Consider the following 20,955-nt stretch of genomic DNA (forward strand, 5'->3'; position numbering starts at 1 on the left):
TTGTTTCACACGCTGCGCCTTGGTCTACTTCTCTCCCTGACGATCGTGACAGAAAAACCCACCATACCAGGACCAAGCAGCGTGTCCAGGAACACACGCAGGAGGTGACTCTTGTGGATGTCCTCCTCGGTTGGGGGCAGATTACTGAGGAGGAGGCCGTCCGGTACCGGAAGGCGATAAAGGGGGAGACCCAGGCAGGAGAGGAGCAGCGGCGCCAAACGGGTCAACGTCGGACAGGCGAGAGGCAACCCCAAGACATTTTTAGGGGGGGGCACATGGCATGGGCGACTGGGCAGCAGGAGGCTGCCACAGGGCGTAATGGGAGACGAGGAGAGAAGGCCACCGGGTTACGGGAGCCATTGGCGAGAGGAGGGAAGGAAGTTGTAGAGGCACGGCGAGAGGTACTGAGGTGTATTGCCAGTCCGGTCCGGCCCGTTCCTGATCCCCGTTTAAGGCCAGTGGTGTGTGTTCCCAGTACGGTCCGGCCTGTTCCTGCTCCACGCACCAAGCCTACGGTGTGCGTCGCCAGCCCTGTCCGGCCTGTCCCTGCTCCACGCACCAAGCCTACGGTGTGCGTCGCCAGCCCAGCCCGGCCTGTTCCTGCTCCACGCACCAAGCCTACGGTGTGCGTCGCCAGCCCAGCCCGGCCTGTTCCTGCTCCACGCACCAAGCCTACGGTGTGCGTCGCCAGCCCTGCCCGGCCTGTTCCTGCTCCACGCACCAAGCCTACGGTGTGCGTCGCCAGCCCTGCCCGGCCTGTTCCTGCTCCACGCACCAAGCCTACGGTGTGCGTCGACAGCCCAGCCCGGCCTGTCCCTGCTCCACGCACCAAACCTACGGTGTGCGTCGCCAGCCCAGCCCGGCCTGTTCCTGCTCCACGCACCAAGCCTACGGTGTGCGTCGCCAGCCCTGTCCGGCCTGTCCCTGCTCCACGCACCAAGCCTACGGTGTGCGTCGACAGCCCAGCCCGGCCTGTCCCTGCTCCACGCACCAAGCCTACGGTGTGCGTCGCCAGCCCAGCCCGGCCTGTCCCTGCTCCACGCACCAAGCCTACGGTGTGCGTCGTCAGCCTGGTCCAGCCCGTTCCTGCCACTCGCACCAAGCCAGGGGTGCGAGTCGTCAGCCTGGTCCAGCCCGTTCCTGCCACTCGCACCAAGCCAGGGGTGCGAGTCGTCAGCCTGGTTCAGCCCGTTCCTGCTACTCGCACCAAGCCCGGGTACGAGTCGTCAGCCTGGTAAGGCCCGTCGCTGCTCCACGCACCAAGCCTAGGGTGCGAAGTCGTCAGTCCGGCACAACCCGTGCCTGGGTCATCGGTGCCAATTCAGGTACCCGGCTCAACTGCTCCACTAAGGAGCTGAAGCCTACCGCCCCTGCTACGTCCAGTCCAGCTCCAGCCAGCGGGGCCAGACCGGACCAGGGGCGCTATGGGGGGTTTGTTGGAGGGTGGTGGGCAAGGCCGGAGCCAGAACCGCCGCCGAGGAGGTATGCCCACCCAGCCCTCCCGTTTTGCTCGTATTTAGGCGCGGTCGCAGTCCGCGCCTTTAGGGGGGGGTACTGTCACACCCTGGCTCTGGGACTCTATATGTTGAGCCAGGGTGTGTTCATTCATTGTGTTCTGTTTCTTTGTTTGGGTGTTCTAGGTTGTCTGTTTCTATGTTTGCCTGTGTGACTCCCAATCAGAGGCAACGAGTGTCAGCTGTCGGCTGGTTGTCTCTGATTGGGAGCCATATTTAACTGTCTGTGTTTCACTTTGTGTTTGTGGGTTTTTGTTCCGTGTCGGTATTGTTTACCGTGGACTTCACGAGTCGTGTTTTGTTTTGGTATACTTTAACTAATTAAAGTCATGTTTGTTTCACACGCTGCGCCTTGGTCTACTTCTCTCCCTGACGATCGTGACAGTTGTGGAGAAGTACAGATTAGGGTTGTGTTATAAAAAGATATCAGAAACATTGAACATCCCACAGAGCACCATTCAATCCATTATAAAAAAATGGAAAGAATATGGCACCACAACAAACCTGCCAAGAGAGGGCCGCCTACCAAAACTCACGGACCAGGCAAGGAGGGCATTAATCAGAGAGGCAACAAAGAGACCAAAGATAACCCTGAAGGAGCTGCAAAGCTCCACAGCAGAGATTGGAGTATCTGTCCATAGGACCACTTTAAGCCGTACACTCCACAGAGCTGGGATTTACGGAAGAGTGGCCAGAAAAAAGTAATTGCTTAAAGAAAAAAATAAGCAAACACATTTGGTGTTTGCCAAAAGCCGTGTGGGAGACTCCCCAAACATTTGGAAGAAGGTACTCTGGTCAGATGAGACTAAAATTGAGCTTTTTGGCCATCAAGGAAAACGCTATGTCTGGCGCAAACCCAACACCTCTCATCACCCTGAGAACACCATCCCCACAGTGAAGCATGGTGGTGGCAGCATCATGCTGTGGGGATGTTTTTCATCGGCAGGGACTGGGAAACTTGTCAGAATTGAAGGAATGATGGATGGCGCTAAATACTGGGAAATTCTTGAGGGAAACCTGTTTCAGTCTTCCAGAGATTTGAGACTAGGATGGAGGTTCACCTTCCAGCAGCACAATGACCCTAAGCATACTGCTAAAGCAACACTCGAGTGGTTTAAGGGGAAACATTTAAATGTCTTGGAATGGCCTAGTCAAAGCCCAGACCTCAATCCAATTGAGAATCTGTGGTATGACTTAAAGATTGCTGTACACCAGCGGAACCCATCCAACTTGAAGGAGCTGGAGCAGTTTTGCCTTAAAGAATGGGCAAAAATCACAGTGGCTAGATGTGCCAAGCTTATAGAGACATACCCCAAGAGACTTGCAGCGGTAATTGCTGCAAAAGGTGGCTCTACAAAGTATTGACTTTGGGGGGGGGGGGCAACAAAATAGGAAAAATGCCAAGGGGGAGTGAATACTTTCGCAAGCCACTGTACCTACCTTGGTGATATGTGTGGTTGTGGTGGTGCTGGTGGTCTCTGAGGTGATGGTCTGGGCGCTCATCAACACCTCCGCCTCGGGATCAGCGTCAGCGTCGGCCTGGAACAACACAGACTCAATTCATCATCTCAATTGGATGGAAGAACAGGGTCGTATTCATTAGGCACCTAACATTATAAAACGGACTGAAACAAGGAGGAACTACTTGGACTTAAAAAGGCATGTTTTCGTTTTTTGTTGCAATTATAGTTTTACAACGTTTTCCATTGTGTGCCCTAATAAACACTACCCTGGTCAAAAAGATGCACATTGGAGTACATGAGAATATCCAGAATAGAGCATGAGACGGAATAAGTCTGACGTTTTGAGAGGGCCTTCACCTCTAGTGACTGGTATGTGACGGTTTTCATTTCTGTGTGTATTACAGGGACCTCCTGGGTCACCTCCACCACGTCTGCCCTGTTGAAGGTCAGGACCTCTGGAGACTCCAGCACAGACAACTGAGAGAGAGAGAGAGAGAAATAGAGAGAAATAGAGAGAGAGAGAAATAGAGAGAGGGAGAGGGAGAGGGAGAGAAATAGAGAGAGAAATAGAGAGGGAGAGAGAGATAGAGAGAGAGAGAGGGAGAGAGAGAGAGAGAGAGAGAGAGAGAGAGAGAGAGAGAGAGAGAGAAATAGAGAGGGAGAGAGAAATAGAGAGGGAGAGAGAGAGAGAGGGAGGGAGGGAGGGAGAGAGGGAGATAGAGAGGGAGATAGAGAGGGAGAGAGGGAGATAGAGAGGGAGGGAGATAGAGAGAGAGAGGGAGGGAGATAGAGAGAGAGAGGGAGGGAGATGAGAGAGAGAGAGAGAGAGAGAGAGAGAGAGAGAGAGAGAGAGAGAGAGAGAGAGAGAGAGAGAGAAATGAAAAGATAGAGAAAATAAGATTTCACCCTTATATTTATTTATGCAGACACACACACACACACCCAACACACACACCCACACACACAGGCCATCACATTTGCATGCACACTATTACATTGTATACAGGACACAAGCAATGAATGAATTGAAAGGTCATAGAAATAGAAGGAAAGGAAAAGTACTGAAGGACTTCATGAGGAGTGTCCTCTCTCTGATAGAAGATCAATACAATAATCACAATGAATCTAATCAAATGCATCATCCTGGTCCCTTCACTCAGAATTCATCACAGTTCACCACAGAGTAAGTCTTATTTGGGATTGTGGAAGCATATTAATTCATTTAGGAGAAAGCCAAATGGGTCTACCTGGCAGGATTGTATTGATAAACAATTCCTGTTCCCTTTCACTGAAACGGTCCACATAATTGAAAACGTCTGTGGACTGATAGGCAATAACCCTGCAACAGACCGCTATCTATTCAATCTGTGCTTCTCATAGACGTTTGTCCATAAAACATCTTAATTAATTGCTGCTCATGATTGCCACAAAGGTAATCTACCCTGAGTATAACATTAAGAACACTTGCTCTTTCCATGACATAGACAGACCAGGTGAATCCAGGTGAAAGTTATGATCCCTTACTTCAGTCAGTGTAGATGAAGGGGAGGAGACAGGTTAAAGAAGGATTTCTAAGACCTTCAGACAATTGAGACATGGATTGTGTACGTGTGCCATTCAGAGGGTGAATGGGCAAGCCAAAAGATTGAAGTGCCTTTGAACGGGGTATGGTAGTAGGTGCCAGGCACACCGGATTGAGTCAAGAACTGCAACACTGCTGGGTTTTTCACACTCAACAGTATCCTGTCTGTATCAAGAATGGTCCACCACCCAAAGAACATCCAGCCAACTTGACACAACTGTGGGAAGCATTGGAATCAACATGGGCCAGCAGCCCTGTGGAACGCTTTCGACACCTTGTAGATTCCATGCCCCGACGAATTGAGGCTGTTCTGACGGCAAAGGGGGGGGTGCAACTCAATATTGGATGGTGTTCTTAATGTTTTGTCCACTCAGTGTATTTCAACATTGGGGAAATGAAGCAACAACAAGTCAGGAAGAAATATGGACCGTTTCCACTGACACTGTGTACATGTGCAGGTCGAAATATTATAGCGTTTATAGTGGCGCTGTAAGAACAAACACAGGCTTGCATAGCACACACACACACACACACACACACACACACATAACTCCCTCTATGCAATCTTCTACAGTTTTCAGGCTTACTGTATGTACAGCCTGCCTGACCATGGTAATGATTTCCAATAGAAAACCCAGTGGGCAGAAACAGGGACAGGAAACAGTGTTTTCCCTCACCTGCACATCACCGCACACACAGCACCACAGGCTCTAATGGCTACTGTTACTTACTATTGGTAAAGAGAAGGGTCAGGACTGGGGGAGTTGGGTAGCTTATCCAGTGGTAATATGGCCAAGATTGGGATACATTGCGTGCTTCCTGCTTATTGGTAATACTAGCTAATGGGAGGCCAAGATTGGGATAATTGTGGGAGTATCTTTCGAGTGATATTACAGGGGAATGGGAAGGCAAGACTGCGACAGATCGAGCATTTTCAAAGTAGCATGGGCAAAAAGGAATGTGAGACGGGGGTAGCTTTTCCATTGCTATTGCAGGCGAGTGGGAAGGACAGTTAAGGACAGTTTAGGGGAGCACTTATGAAGAGGTACTACAGGTGAATAGGGCAACTATGGAACATTTTGGGGCTCTTTGGGGTGTTACCTCTGAGTGAGCCCTTGCAGCAGCAACCTCCCCACTGAGACTCTGCCAGGACGCTCCTATAGGAGAGGAGGGCACGGAGGAGGGGGGCACGAAGCGCCCTCTCCAGTCCTGACTGTTCTCTTTCTCCTCCTCTGAGAATGACCCTGCTGACTCCTCTCCCTCCGACTGACTGTCCAGCCCCAGGCCTAGGCTTCCACCCGAGCCTGGGGCTGGAGTTTTCTTCTCGGCCTCCGCCTGCTTCACCGCCGCCCCTATAGCCTTTTCCACGGCGGCCTGGGCTGCGGCAGTCAGGGCCGGCCCCATCGAGGCTATGCTAGCGGCGTCACTAGTGTCACTTGCCTCGCTTGGCGTGTCTGAGTCGTCAGAGTGGTCATCATGCACGCGCAGCACGGACTGAGGCCTATCGTCCTCTATCCCTTCCAGTGAGTCTGTCTCTACCTGCTCAGGTTGCTGCTCTGCCTGGTTCTCCATGTTGTCAGGCTGTTCTGGCTGTGCCGGCTGCTGCTCAGGCTGTTCCTGGTCCTGGTCTTCTTGTTGTTGGGATGATACCACCTCTGTCTGCAGCATGAACCGCTCCACCTTCTCTGTTGTCTAGGAAACAAACAAGTTGTCACCAACAGTCTTCTTGAACCTGCCTGCACTTCAATATGGAGTGAATCTACAGTATTATGGAAGCAGATGGCAAATTAGCATCAATCTGTAAGGTGCCCAATCAAAAACGCATCTTTTGACCAATGGGTAAAATACTTAATAATAATTAATTGTGTAGACAATCCTCTAAGCAAAGCAATGGTCCAAACCTCATGTCTCTACCATAATCTGTTCAATAGTTATTGGTGTTTTAACCGTTGTAGGGTGGCCAAGATTAGGGTGACTAAAGTGCCTTGCAAAAGTATTCACCCCCCTTGGCGTTTTTCCTATTTAGTTGCATTACAACCTGTAATTTAAATGGATTTTTATTTGGATTTCATGTAATGGACATACACAAAATAATCAAAATTGGTGAAGTGAAATGAAAAAAATAACTTATTTCAAAAAATGCTAAAATATAAATAACGGAAAAGTGGTGCGTGCATATGTATTCAGCCCATTTGCTATGAAGCCCCTAAATAAGATCTGGTGCAACCAATTAACTTCAGAAGTCACATAATTAGTTAAATAAAGTCCACCTGTGTGCAATCTAAGTGTCACATGATCTGTCACATGATCTCAGTATATATACACCTGTTCTGAAAGGCCCCAGAGTCTGCAACATTGCTAAGCAAGGGGCACCACCAAGCAAGCGGCACCATGAAGACCAAGGAGCTCTCCAAACAGGTCAGGGACAAAGTTGTGGAGAAGTACAGATCAGAAGTACAGATGCCTTTTTAAGTCAGACGGAGCACCATTAAATCCATTACAAACCTGCCAAGAGAGGGCAGCCCACCAAAACTCATGGACCAGGCAAGGAGGGCATTAATCAGAGAGGCAACAAAGAGACCAAAGATAACCCTGAAGGAGCTGCAAAGGTACTCTGGTCAGATGAGACATAAATTGAGCTTTTTGGCCATCAAGGAAAACGCTATATCTGGCGCAAACCCAACACCTCTCATCACCCTGAGAACACCATCCCCACAGTGAAGCATGGTGGTGGCAGCATCATGCTGTGGGATGTTTTTCATCGGCAGGGACTGTCAGAATTGAAGGAATGATGGATGGCGCTAAATACTGGGAAATTCTTGAGGGAAACCTGTTTCAGTCTTCCAGAGATTTGAGACTAGGATGGAGGTTCACCTTCCAGCAGGACAATGACCCTAAGCATACTGCTAAAGCAACACTCAAGTGGTTTAAGGGGAAACATTTAAATCCAATTGAGAATCTGTGGTATGACTTAAAGATTGCTGTACACCAGCGGAAACCATCCAACTTGATGGAGCTGGAGCAGTTTTGCCTTGAAGAATGGGCAAAAGTCCCAGTGGCTAGATGTACCAAGCTTATAGAGACATACCCCAAGAGACTTGCAGCTGTAATTGCTGCAAAAGGTGGCTCTACAAAGTATTGACTTTGGGGGGGGGGGGGTGAATAGTTATGCACGCTCAAGTTCAGTTTTTTTGTTTTATTTCTTGTTTGTTTCACACATTTTTTTATTTTGCATCTTCAAAGTGGTAGGCATGTTGTGTAAATCAAATGATACAAACCCCCCCAAAATCAAGGTTTGTAAGGCAACAAAATAGGAAAAATGCCAAGAGGGATGAATACTTTGACAAGCCACTGTAATTCAGCTTGTGTCATGCTAATTTAGCTTTTTGCGACCCTTGGAAACAACTTTGAAGACGAAGACCACAAAATACAAAAGTTTTTATAAGAAACCTGCACCTCTATGTCAACAGAGCTCGGTGCTTATTATTGTATGTTTTAGGTTACTAAATCCAACTTTTTTCATATAATGTTAATGATATGTTAGAGAAAGTCCCCACAGAACAATTTAGAACATGAATAATTATATTTGTCTTGGTAAAATGTATTTTAGATCATAAGGAAGTGAAATTTCATCACCATAGCAAGTTTTCACCCACTCTGGGCAGAGTGGGTGGACAACCTAGAATCTACTTTCATACAGTAGGGAAGGGTTACTTCATATGTTAGTACCGATGTGATCTTTTTGAATGCATGTATAAATCATTTAACATGGTGTACATTGGATGACCACTTTGTTCCCCACTTTGAGTTATCGAAATTACCTAAAGGTGAAGTAGGGTTGCAAAATCAAATATGCCGGGTGGGTAATGCTCTCATATTCCTCCTTAACCTCTACGGGATTGGTGTCCCGGGACGGTTGAGCTAACGTGCGCTAATGTGATTAGCATGACTGTTGTAAGTAACAGCAAACTTTCCAGGACATAGACATGTCTTATATGGGCAGAAAGCTTAAATGAGTGTTAATCTAACTGCACTGTCCAATTTACAGTAGCTATTACAGTGAACAAATAGCATGCTATTGTTTGAGGAGAGTGCACAACAACAACAAAAACTTATCATGGCAACTGGTTTGATACATTCAGTAATCTTGCTCTCATTTGTCATCCTAATGGTCCCAGAGAAAAAATTTAGCATAGTTTTGTTTGATAAAATAAATTTTTATATTCAAATGTAGGAACTGGGTTCTACAGTTTGAACCCCTGCTGTCTCGGGCGCCACGCCCACCCCGCCCGGCCATCTAGATGTGTGAAAGTTAGTGTATTAGCTAATGATCCATCATGTATGACATTCCTGAGAGTGTGTAAACTTACATTTTGTATTACCATAGCATTTTTGTATGCTCTCTATAGTTATGTACTTGAAAATGTATCAATTAACCAATTTGGCACATTTGGGCAGGCTTGATACAAAATAGTCCAGTATTGCAATGCTTCACTGGATCAATCTGAAACTTTGCACACACGCTGCTGCCATCTAGTGGCCAAAATCTAAATTGCGCCTAAAGTGCAATATTATATTGTGGCCTTTCTCTTGTATTTCAAAGACAAGTTTTTTGGTTTGTATTATCTTTTACCAGATCTAATGTGTTATATTCTCCTACATTAATTTCACATTTCCACTAATTTCAAAGTGTTTCCTTTCAAATGGTATCAAGAATATGCATATCCTTGCTTCAGGTCCTGAGCTACAGGCAGTTAGATTTGGGGGTCATTTTAGGCGAAATTTGAAAAAAAAGGGTCCGATCCTTAAGAGGTTAATAAGGCTCAAGGACCATGTGGTGCCTTTGTCTAGACAAAAAAATCCTCCTCATAAACCTGTCCACTGTTTTATTGGCCGGCAGGAAGGACGGACGGATGGACAGGGGACAGAAAAGCCTGACAGACAACACAGTGGCTACAGCGACAACATTTCCTCAACAACAAGGACACATCAGGACGAACAAAAACAAAACACAACAGAGCAAACAAGGACAAAAAGAGACTGGAAAGGACAAAACATCGGAAAAACATAGGGACAAACACATCAGGGACAAACACATCAGGGACAAACACATCAGGGACAAACACATCAGGGACAAACAGTACAGATACTAAACAGGTCTTTTGCAAAAGAGATGTTATCTCAATGAGAATAACCTGTATAAAAGGTTAAATAATAATAAAAAAACGGAGATATGCATGCACTACAACTGCTATCATCCCGTTTGTTGAGTTGTATATTATCCATATGGTATAAGAGGCCACCTTGAACAGGGCCTGACTATAGGCAGGCGAGGCAGTCCAACCCCGCGTGCTGGTCTGATCTCTGGCCGACTGTAAGAGAGCGGTGAGCTCCGGGGACATCTCCTCAAAGGTGGGCTTAGGCTGAGCAGACAGAGAGATGGGGAGAGTCAACACACATAGACACACGGGAGTAGAAGAGAAACACACACACAGTTAGATAGAAAGGAGGAGAGACACAAGCTCAGGGGACGGGGGTTGGTGGGGATTATTCATAAGAGCATTGAGGTGATGATTGATCGCTAAGAAAGGTCATTTTAGAAGATTGGGTTTGAGAAAATTGGGTTTGTACAATTTTATTCTAAGGTATTCAAAAGGTATTCCATCAATCACAACCTAGAGTGATATCCATGGTTTAAAGTGATCAACTTCTATAAGACAATGCAAGAATTAAAAAGGTTTTATCAAATTGGTTTCCAACTATTTTAATCCAATTTGTATGCTATAATATGCAGACAATGCATTTCTTTTACAGAGCACATAGGTAGAAACACCATCCTGTGACGTGTCAATCACTGAACTAGAGGTTTTTTTCTCTTGAGAATGTTAGTCACAAAGGCAATAGGTGAGACAGACAAGAGAGTGTCTTGTGTGTCGGAGGGTCTCCTCTTATGAATAGGGCCCATATTATCATCTCAGATCAAGCTGCAGAGAGTTCAGAGAGCGCAAACCCAGGAAAGTCAAAATAAAAGCGGCAGGGCTGAAGCAGTCAGTGGCATACCAACCATAGTATACCATACAATAAGCCAAAGTGTAAAGCATTCATTTGGTGTGGCTAGTAGCATGGGGATCAGCTTAAAACAAAACACGATTATTTTAATTTACAAATCGAAATAAAAGGGGTAAACAATTGCCAGTGCCCATGGAGCAGCAAGTTTTGCTTCGGAAAGCAGTGAACAAATGACACCAAATACCGTGGCTAAGGGATTTGTGTTCAACTAAACAGAGCAAACTATAGAATGAAAATCCCAAGCAATTCCCATGAACATTCAGTTGAGTGCAAAACAGCGCCGGGTCCAGCCTTGTTGCAGTGGATAAGACAACCAGACAGGCTGGGGCGGAAGTAGCTTGCGGATAAAGTGGGGGGATAGGGAGAGGGGGGAATGGGGGGAAAGGGGGGAAAGGGGTTTCAGACTTTTGGGGGGGGGTGTCATATCATCCTACCACTTTGGAGGGCGATGGGGTTCTGGATAGATAGGACACAGGGCCGGGGCTCAGACGCAGGTCGGCCATTGGAGGCTTGGGCATCGTCATGGGGGACTTGGCCTTTGGGGACTTGGCCATTGGGGAGCGTGGCGAGAGGGGTGTGTGAGGCGCAACAGGGGTGGTGCTCCTGTCTCCCAGGAGAAAAGTCTCCCTCAGCTGCTTCCTGCTGTCTGCTCTCGCGGCATCACTGATGTCCTGGCTGGAGCGGATGGACACCACGGTCCGCATGGCGCCCAGGCCCAGGCCACTGTCGCTGGGCTCGGATGGAGAGGGCATCCTGGCCTCCTGGATGGTGATCATGGAGGGTCCCATTCCCTCAGATGGAGAGGGGGTCCTGGCCTCCTGGATGGTGATCATTGGGGGTCCGATTCCCTCTAGGGGCGGGAGAGTCGAGTGGACCGACACTGGCTTATCGTACTCAGTCGACACCGGGATGATCTTCACTGTGGTGGTGGATTGGTCCGCAGCCCTCTTCAGCTCCCTGGAGAACACCGTCGGAGCGGCCGCCGCCGCCTCCCCACCATCTTTGGCCCGCGTCGTCATGGTGACGATCTTGCCTGACATGGTGTCGTAGGACTTGCCCAGGGTGTAGGTCTTCTCTCCCATCTCCTCAGTCTTGGACGTGAGTTCACGGCTGAAGCTCTCGTATGGTTTGCCAAACTCCTTGATGACTACGCCACCACTGGCGCCGGCGAGCGCTCCTTCAGCCACAGCGTTATCGACGGCCATAACTTTATAGTTGACAATGTTTTTCTTTTCGGCTACCTTAGGAGGGACTTTGCTTACTATTACCCACCCGTCAGAGTCCTACATACAAGATACATACAAAGACTGGGGTTAGCCAGTTCAATGGGGGAGTAGGACTTCCAATGGCAGTCCAACTAAGAGCAATAAGGAACCAACTTTAGACTTGAAGGAACATAGAACATAGACAGCAACTTATACACTATATGCAAAAGTATGTGGACACCCCTTCAAATGGGGATGTAGCTCAGTTGGTAGGGGATGTAGCTCAGTTGGTAGAGCATGGCGTTTGCAACGCCAGGGTTGTGGGTTCGATTCCCACGGGGGGCCAGTATGAAAATAATTTACAATCGCACACAGCCATGCAATCGACATAGACAAACATTGGCAGTAGAATGGCCTTACTGAAGCGCTCAGTGACTTTAAACGTGGCACCGTCATAGGATTTCAAATTTCGGCCCTGCTACAGCTGCCCCAGTCAACTGTAAGTGCTGTTATTGTGAAGTGGAAATGTCTAGGAGCAAGTCCCCGCAGCAACGTTCTAACATCTAGCGGAAAGTCTTCCCAGAGGAGTGGAGACTGTTATAGGAGGAAAGAGTGGACCAACTCCATATTAATGCCCATGATTTTGGAATGAGATGTTCGACGAGCAGGTGTCCACATACTTTTGGTCATGTAGTGTATCACAGTTCTTAGTTAATAGTGTATTGTTAAAACCGGTCTCTCCATATTGCTAATTTACAGTAGACCTACATACAGGGTCAAATTAGTCACATTGTCATCCACTGCTGACAATGAATAACATACCCAGCAAACCGGGAACATTCCCCAAAATATTAGCGAAGATTCCCATTAACTTCTAGTTAGGGTTTTATTCAACATTAGGATGATAACATCCCAACAATTTCAAATTATATTTTTGATAACAAAATCTATTTCTTTCCTTATTTTTTTATTTTTATGAAATGTCCTTTGAATGTTCTCCTAACATTCACTAAAATGTTGTGCACAACATCTGTAACATCGATCACAGAACATTCCCCAAAAGTTCTCATTAGGTTTCCAGGTAATGTAATAACACAATATACCAGTAATGTTTCTAGTAATGTCCCCACAATGTTCAGACCAGACTGTTCCCAGAAACATTCTGGGAACCTTTAAAGAACAGACTAAATGTTTTCTAGGAACGTTCTTGGAACATCAGGCAAATGTTTTATACAAACATTCTATAATCATCAGCACGACTGGACAGTTTTTGGGTTATGAGAACATTTGCTGTGACCTAACAAATGTTCTGGGGACTTTCACAGAACCAATTTCGGTTTGCTGGATACACTCCCAAATGGATCTTAGGTTAAATGTGTAAGACTCGTCAATAATTCATTGGCGTAGCCGGCTCTAATCTATCCAAGCAGCAGAGACTAAGGTTTTCTAATCACACAGAGATACCTGAACCAACAGATACTGTGTGTAGTGACAGCTTGGCTACCTACCACAGTAGTCTTAGTATCCACAAGGCTTGATCTCCTCCTCAACGCTACCACCTGCAGCCATGGCACTCTCATCCCCTCTCTCATCCCCTCTCTCATCCTCTCTCTCATCCCCTCTCTCGTCCCCTCTCTCGTCCCCTCTCTCATCCCCTCTCTAATCCTCTCTCTCATCCCCTCTCTCATCCCCTCTCTCATCCCCTCTCTCATCCCCTCTTTCATCCCCTCTCTCATCCCCTCTCTCATCCTCTCTCTCATCCTCTCTCTCATCCCCTCTCTCATCCCCTCTCTCATCCCCTCTCTCATCCCCTCTCTCATCCCCTCTCTCATCCGCTCTCTCATCCTCTCTCTCATCCCCTCTCTCATCCTCTCTCTCATCCCCTCTCTCATCCGCTCTCTCATCCCCTCTCTCATCCTCTCTCTCATCCCCTCTTTCATCCCCTCTCTCATCCCCTCTCTCAACCTCTCTCTCATCCCCTCTCTCATCCCCTCTCTCACCCCCTCTCTCATCCTCTCTCTCATCCTCTCTCTCATCCCCTCTCTCATCCTCTATCTCATCCCCTCTCTCATCCCCTCTCTCATCCCCTCTCTCATCCCCTCTCTCATCCCCTCTCTCATCCCTCTCTCTCATCCCCTCTCTCATCCCCTCTCTCATCCTCTCTCTCATCCTCTCTCTCATCCCCTCTCTCATCCTCTATCTCATCCCCTCTCTCATCCCCTCTCTCATCCCCTCTCTCATCCCCTCTTTCATCCCCTCTCTCATCCCTCTCTCTCATCCCCCTCTCTCATCCCCCTCTCTCATCCTCTCTCTCATCCTCTCTCTCATCCCCTCTCTCATCCTCTCTCTCATCCTCTCTCTCATCCTCTCTCTCATCCCCTCTTTCATCCCCTCTCTCATCCCCTCTCATCCCCTCTCTCATCCCCTCTCTCATCCCCTCTCTCATCTCCTCTCTCATCCTTTCTCTAAGAGTGTGTGTGATATTTACTCATTGTGTTTGATAAGAGTGTGTGTGATATTTACTCATTGTGTTTGATAAGAGTGTGTGTGATATTTACTCATTGTGTTTGATAAGAGTGTGTGAGGTATGAGATTTCACCAGCGTGTGACGACGGGATCTCTCCAAACGTAGTCACACTGTGGGGTTGATAACAGAGATATGGGTCTGAATGAATGACAACGTTCTCTGCCGAGCGCAGACACAGTCCCTCTTCTTCCAGTAGCTCACAAGTAAAGAATGAAACAAGGTAGCAAGACTCGGCTGAGGGGTAAACTGGCTCCTTTCCACACTTACTTTAATCACATCCCAACAGTCATAAAAATAAATACCGGCTGAAATATGGCGTCGTCGCTGCTACATTAATGAATCAAAAATCCCCTTTCCCTGGTTACATCATCATTGCCATTCTCCCGACTGCTTGATGTTCACACACACACACACACACACACACACACACACACACACACACACACACACACACACACACACACACACACACACACACACACACACACACACACACACACACACACACACACACTCCATGTAAAAGAGAGCAGGGTTTCTTCTCCCTAACCCCCTCTCTCTTTTGAAGTCTCTGCATGCTTTTCCATAGCTATAGGGGGGATTATTTTAGCAAACTAAAATGCTTAGCCGAGAAGGATGTTTCCAATGGCTTCCTTCTGTCTCTCCCTCCCACCTCCATTTGGCAAGGTTACAGCACAAGGATTTATTACTCAGTCACTGGCCAGGCTGCTACAAATCAATCAAGCCCTATTCTGATGTCACGCTGTAAATTGTACCCTGGTCCTTTCAATGCTGGCTCCTTTTATCTACTTTTGGCTTCAACGGTCGGATATTGTAGCTTACACTTTTTGGCTTCATCAAGGAGCCGCATCGGAATCACTTCCTTTTACAGTGGCTTAACTTCCATTGAAAAACAGGTTGATGCTTGGTAACTATTTTAAAATAGCACTGGAGAAGGAAAGGTAGGTTTCACATGTTATAATGAGGCAGCGATTCTTTCATAACATCTGTCCCTCTATCTACAGTAGCGGGGTGTTAAGCACCCTCCTCCACTTGCATGGATTATTGAGCAGATTTTCAAAGGGAGGCAGTAGAGGCCCCAGTCTCCTGAGACTTGACTGGAGAGAAGGGATCTCATTAATCTCTTTCCCCCTAAACAACCTGAGCTCACACTGCAGCAGACACATCTCAACCTTCAAATCATAGCCTATCAAAAGCGAAGATGTTATTTCTCTTTAGATCAGGGTAGTGTGTGTACATCCAGCAGTTTTTTTTAAACCTAATTCAGCTTATCAAGGAGCTAATGAGCAGAAGATTAGTAGAATCAGGTGTTAGAGCAGGGATGGAACAAAAACCTGCACACTGGCCACCACTGGAATCTGGTGGCTTCACCCAGTGAGGTTCTCTTAAATGTTTTATAAAGAATTGAGGGGCCTCTAAAAGGTATGTGGATGCCCCCCTCCATTCAGTCCCATTGACAGTGAACTTACCGGTACCTCGTCGAGTTCCAGGGGTTCGATCATGGGTGCCTCGTCGAGGCGCGGCGAGCGCAGGGGGGACGAGGACAGCCTCTTCTCCCATTCGGTAAGGCCAGCCGTGTCGGCACCCGTCTCCAAGAATGACCTCTTGAGCTCACTGATGTTGGTCGCGTGTTTCAACAGCTCCTCCGGGGTGCCCACTGTGTCCTGAGAAGCAACAAGAGGAGGATAAGTCATCTTACTGATAATGATACACTACTGCTACTGTTAGGGTCAGTTACTGTTGGGGTTAGTTACTGTTAGGGTCAGTTACTGTTGGGGTTAGTTACTGTTGGGGTTAGTTACTGTTGGGGTTAGTTACTGTTAGGGTCAGTTACTGTTAGGGTCAGTTACTGTTGGGGTTAGTTACTGTTGAGGTTAGTTACTGTTAGGGTCAGTTACTGTTGGGGTTAGTTACTGTTGAGGTTAGTTACTGTTGGGGTTAGTTACTGTTGGGGTTAGTTACTGTTGAGGTTAGTTACTGTTAGGGTCAGTTACTGTTGGGGTTAGTTACTGTTGGGGTAGTTACTGTTAGGGTCAGTTACTGTTAGGGTCAGTTACTGTTGGGGTTAGTTACTGTTGAGGTTAGTTACTGTTGGGGTCAGTTACTGTTGGGGTTAGTTACTGTTAGGGTCAGTTACTGTTGGGGTTAGTTACTGTTGGGGTTAGTTACTGTTGAGGTTAGTTACTGTTAGGGTCAGTTACTGTTGGGGTTAGTTACTGTTGGGGTTAGTTACTGTTAGGGTCAGTTACTGTTGAGGTTAGTTACTGTTAGGGTCAGTTACTGTTAGGGTCAGTTACTGTTAGGGTCAGTTACTGTTAGGGTCAGTTACTGTTGGGGTTAGTTACTATTAGGGTCAGTTACTGTTAGGGTCAGTTACTGTTGGGGTTAGTTACTATTAGGGTCAGTTACTGTTAGGGTCAGTTACTGTTGGGGTCAGTTACTGTTGAGGTTAGTTACTATTAGGGTCAGTTACTGTTAGGGTCAGTTACTGTTAGGGTGAGTTACTGTTAGGGTCAGTTACTGTTGGGGTTAGTTACTGTTAGGGTCAGTTACTGTTAGGGTCAGTTACTGTTAGGGCCAGTTACTGTTGAGGTTAGTTACTATTAGGGTCAGTTACTGTTAGGGTCAGTTACTGTTAGGGTCAGTTACTGTTGAGGTTAGTTACTGTTAGGGTCAGTTACTGTTGAGGTGAGTTACTGTTAGGGTCAGTTACTGTTGGGGTTAGTTACTGTTAGGGTCAGTTACTGTTAGGGTCAGTTACTGTTAGGGTCAGTTACTATTAGGGTGAGTTACTGTTGGGGTTAGTTACTGTTGGGGTTAGTTACTGTTAGGGTCAGTTACTGTTAGGGTCAGTTACTATTAGGGTCAGTTACTGTTGGGGTCAGTTACTGTTGGGGTTAGTTACTGTTGGTGTTAGTTACTGTTAGGGTCAGTTACTGTTAGGGTCAGTTACTGTTGGGGTTAGTTACTGTTGGTGTTAGTTACTGTTAGGGTCAGTTACTGTTAGGGTCAGTTACTGTTGGGGTTAGTTACTGTTAGGGTTAGTTACTATTAGGGTCAGTTACTGTTAGGGTCAGTTACTATTAGGGTTAGTTAGGGTCAGTTACTGTTAGGGTCAGTTACTATTAGGGTTAGTTACCGTTAAGTTTAGTTACCGTTAGGGTTAGTTACCGTTAGGGTTAGGGTCAGTTACTGTTAGGGTCAGTTACTGTTAGGGTTAGTTACTGTTAGGGTCAGTTACCGTTGGTGTTAGTTACTGTTAGGGTCAGTTACCGTTGGTGTTAGTTACTGTTAGGGTTAGTTACTGTTCAGGTTAGTTACTGTTAGGGTCAGTTACTGTTAGGGTCAGTTACTGTTGGGGTTAGTTACTGTTAGGGTGAGTTACTGTTAGGGTCAGTTACTGTTAGGGTCAGTTACTGTTAGGGTCAGTTACTGTTAGGGTCAGTTACTGTTGAGGTTAGTTACTGTTAGGGTCAGTTACTGTTGGGTTAGTTACTGTTAGGGTTAGTTACTGTTAGGGTTAGTTACTGTTGAGGTTAGTTACTGTTAGGGTGTAAATGTTACATGTGTATGTATTTCAAGTCAATATAGCAGTCTTGTGTCATGTTGTTAAAGATTGTATAATATGTTGTATGTCCATGTATTAACAAAATACTGGGAAAAATAATTATATGGAAAACAAAAATGCTACTGGACGCTAAAACGCAAGCTAAAAAACAATTAAAAAATGAGATAGTGAATGAGTTCTGAAATACAAATTCAATAGAAAATCCACTGTGTGTTGTAAGACAAATTACAGATCTGCAGCTGTGTGCTGCTATTCAAGCAGCGTGGCTAAGTATCGTCGTGGTGACAGATTGACAAATGTAATGTCCATTACTTTGATGTATGTTTATATTATGTTCACAGCAGCAGTGTAATGAGCTGAATATATAATGTCATAATCTATCCGAAATAGGCAGGACATGCATTCAAAAGAACACTGCAATGCATGTACCTCTCTTTTCTACTGAATTATCTGCATTTTGCGGCGAATCCTAACTGTCACTTAAGTAACATTTTCACTTAGTCTCCCATTGACATCAGTGCATGACTAAGTGGAAGTTCGGATTCACCCCTTTTAAAGAGGCATTCATAGACATCAATAGAACTCAACATCATCTTACTCTCTATCTAGCAATAACTCCCACCTGGCATATCCTGTTAATACAGTATATATTACATCAATAGAACAAATTCCACAAATAAAAGTATGTTAATGAATCAACATTGGACAACATTAGTTCAAAACAACATGTTATTATCATTAGTAAAAACTATGGTTGGGTTTGTGTACTATATCGGTTATAACAACTACCTGTTTGTTATAACAACTACCTGTCAGTTATAACAACTTCTTATCAGTTATAACAACTACCTGTCAGTTATAACAACTACCTGTTTGTTATAACAACTACCTGTCAGTTATAACAACTACCTGTTTGTTATAACAACTACTGGTCAGTTATAACAACTACCTGTCAGTTATAACAACTACCTATCAGTTATAACAACTACCTGTTTGTTATAACAACTTCCTGTCAGTTATAACAACTACCTGTCAGTTATAACAACTACCTGTCAGTTATAACAACTACCTGTCAGTTATAACAACTACCTGTCAGTTATAACAACTACCTGTTTGTTATAACAACTTCCTGTCAGTTATAACAACTACCTGTTTGTTATAACATCTACCTGTCAGTTATAAAACTACCTGTCAGTTATAACAACTACCTGTTTGTTATAACAACTACCTGTCAGTTATAACAACTACCTGTCAGTTATAACAACTACCTGTTTGTTATAACAACTTCCTGTCAGTTTTAACAACTACCTGTCAGTTATAACAACTACCTGTCAGTTATAACAACTACCTGTTTGTTATAACAACTACCTGTCAGTTATAACAACTACCTGTCAGTTATAACAACTACCTGTCAGTTATAACAACTACCTGTCAGTTATAACAACTACCTGTCAGCTATAACAACTTCCTGTCAGTTATAACAACTACCTGTCAGTTATAACAACTACCTGTCAGTTATAACAACTACCTGTTTGTTATAACAACTACCTGTCAGTTATAACAACTACCTGTCAGTTATAACAACTACCTGTCAGTTATAACAACTACCTGTTTGTTATAACAACTTCCTGTCAGTTATAACAACTACCTGTTTGTTATAACAACTACCTGTCAGTTATAACAACTACCTGTCAGTTATAACAACTACCTGTTTGTTATAACAACTACCTGTCAGTTATAACAACTACCTGTCAGTTATAACAACTACCTGTCAGTTATAACAACTACCTGTCAGTTATAACAACTTCCTGTCAGTTATAACAACTACCTGTCAGTTATAACAACTACCTGTCAGTTATAACAACTACCTGTTTGTTATAACAACTACCTGTCAGTTATAACAACTACTTGTCAGTTATAACAACTACCTGTCAGTTATAACAACTACCTGTCAGTTATAACAACTACCTGTCAGTTATAACAACTACCTGTCAGTTATAACAACTACCTGTCAGTTATAACAACTACCTGTTTGTTATAACAACTTCCTGTCAGTTATAACAACTACCTGTCAGTTATAACAACTACCTGTTTGTTATAACAACTTCCTGTCAGTTTTAACAACTACCTGTCAGTTATAACAACTACCTGTCAGTTATAACAACTACCTGTTTGTTATAACAACTACCTGTCAGTTATAACAACTACCTGTCAGTTATAACAACTACCTGTCAGTTATAACAACTACCTGTCAGTTATAACAACTACCTGTCAGCTATAACAACTTCCTGTCAGTTATAACAACTACCTGTCAGTTATAACAACTACCTGTCAGTTATAACAACTACCTGTTTGTTATAACAACTACCTGTCAGTTATAACAACTACCTGTTTGTTATAACAACTTCCTGTCAGTTATAACAACTACCTGTTTGTTATAACAACTACCTGTCAGTTATAACAACTACCTGTCAGTTATAACAACTACCTGTTTGTTATAACAACTACCTGTCAGTTATAACAACTACCTGTCAGTTATAACAACTACCTGTTTGTTATAACAACTTCCTGTCAGTTTTAACAACTACCTGTCAGTTATAACAACTACCTGTCAGTTATAACAACTACCTGTTTGTTATAACAACTACCTGTCAGTTATAACAACTACCTGTCAGTTATAACAACTACCTGTCAGTTATAACAACTACCTGTCAGTTATAACAACTACCTGTCAGCTATAACAACTTCCTGTCAGTTATAACAACTACCTGTCAGTTATAACAACTACCTGTCAGTTATAACAACTACCTGTTTGTTATAACAACTACCTGTCAGTTATAACAACTACCTGTCAGTTATAACAACTACCTGTCAGTTATAACAACTACCTGTCAGTTATAACAACTACCTGTCAGTTATAACAACTACCTGTCAGTTATAACAACTACCTGTCAGTTATAACAACTACCTGTCAGTTATAACAACTACCTGTCAGTTATAACAACT

At 45.1% G+C, this 20,955-nt stretch overlaps 1 protein-coding gene across 7 annotated transcripts in view; it reads right to left on the bottom strand.

Annotated features, from left to right (window-relative positions):
• The window catches only part of LOC121549664 (band 4.1-like protein 3), an 82,796-nt gene that overhangs the window by 9,403 nt on the left and 52,438 nt on the right, over positions 1-20,955 (bottom strand). For 4 of the 7 annotated variants that reach the window (XM_045210436.1, XM_045210434.1, XM_045210435.1 and 1 more), the window contains 6 exons: positions 15,851-16,045; positions 11,063-11,911; positions 9,863-9,982; positions 5,661-6,251; positions 3,335-3,454; positions 2,955-3,053 (listed from right to left, as the gene is read on the bottom strand). In XM_045210436.1, the coding sequence (XP_045066371.1) occupies positions 2,955-3,053; positions 3,335-3,454; positions 5,661-6,251; positions 9,863-9,982; positions 11,063-11,911; positions 15,851-16,045 (1,974 nt within the window). The remainder of the gene's footprint in view (positions 1-2,954; positions 3,054-3,334; positions 3,455-5,660; positions 6,252-9,862; positions 9,983-11,062; positions 11,912-15,850; positions 16,046-20,955) is intronic. The other 3 variants (XM_045210438.1, XM_045210439.1, XM_045210440.1) reach the window with 3 other exon arrangements.

The sequence above is a fragment of the Coregonus clupeaformis genome, chromosome 34, assembly GCF_020615455.1.
Source record: "Coregonus clupeaformis isolate EN_2021a chromosome 34, ASM2061545v1, whole genome shotgun sequence".
NCBI classification, from domain to species: domain Eukaryota; kingdom Metazoa; phylum Chordata; class Actinopteri; order Salmoniformes; family Salmonidae; genus Coregonus; species Coregonus clupeaformis.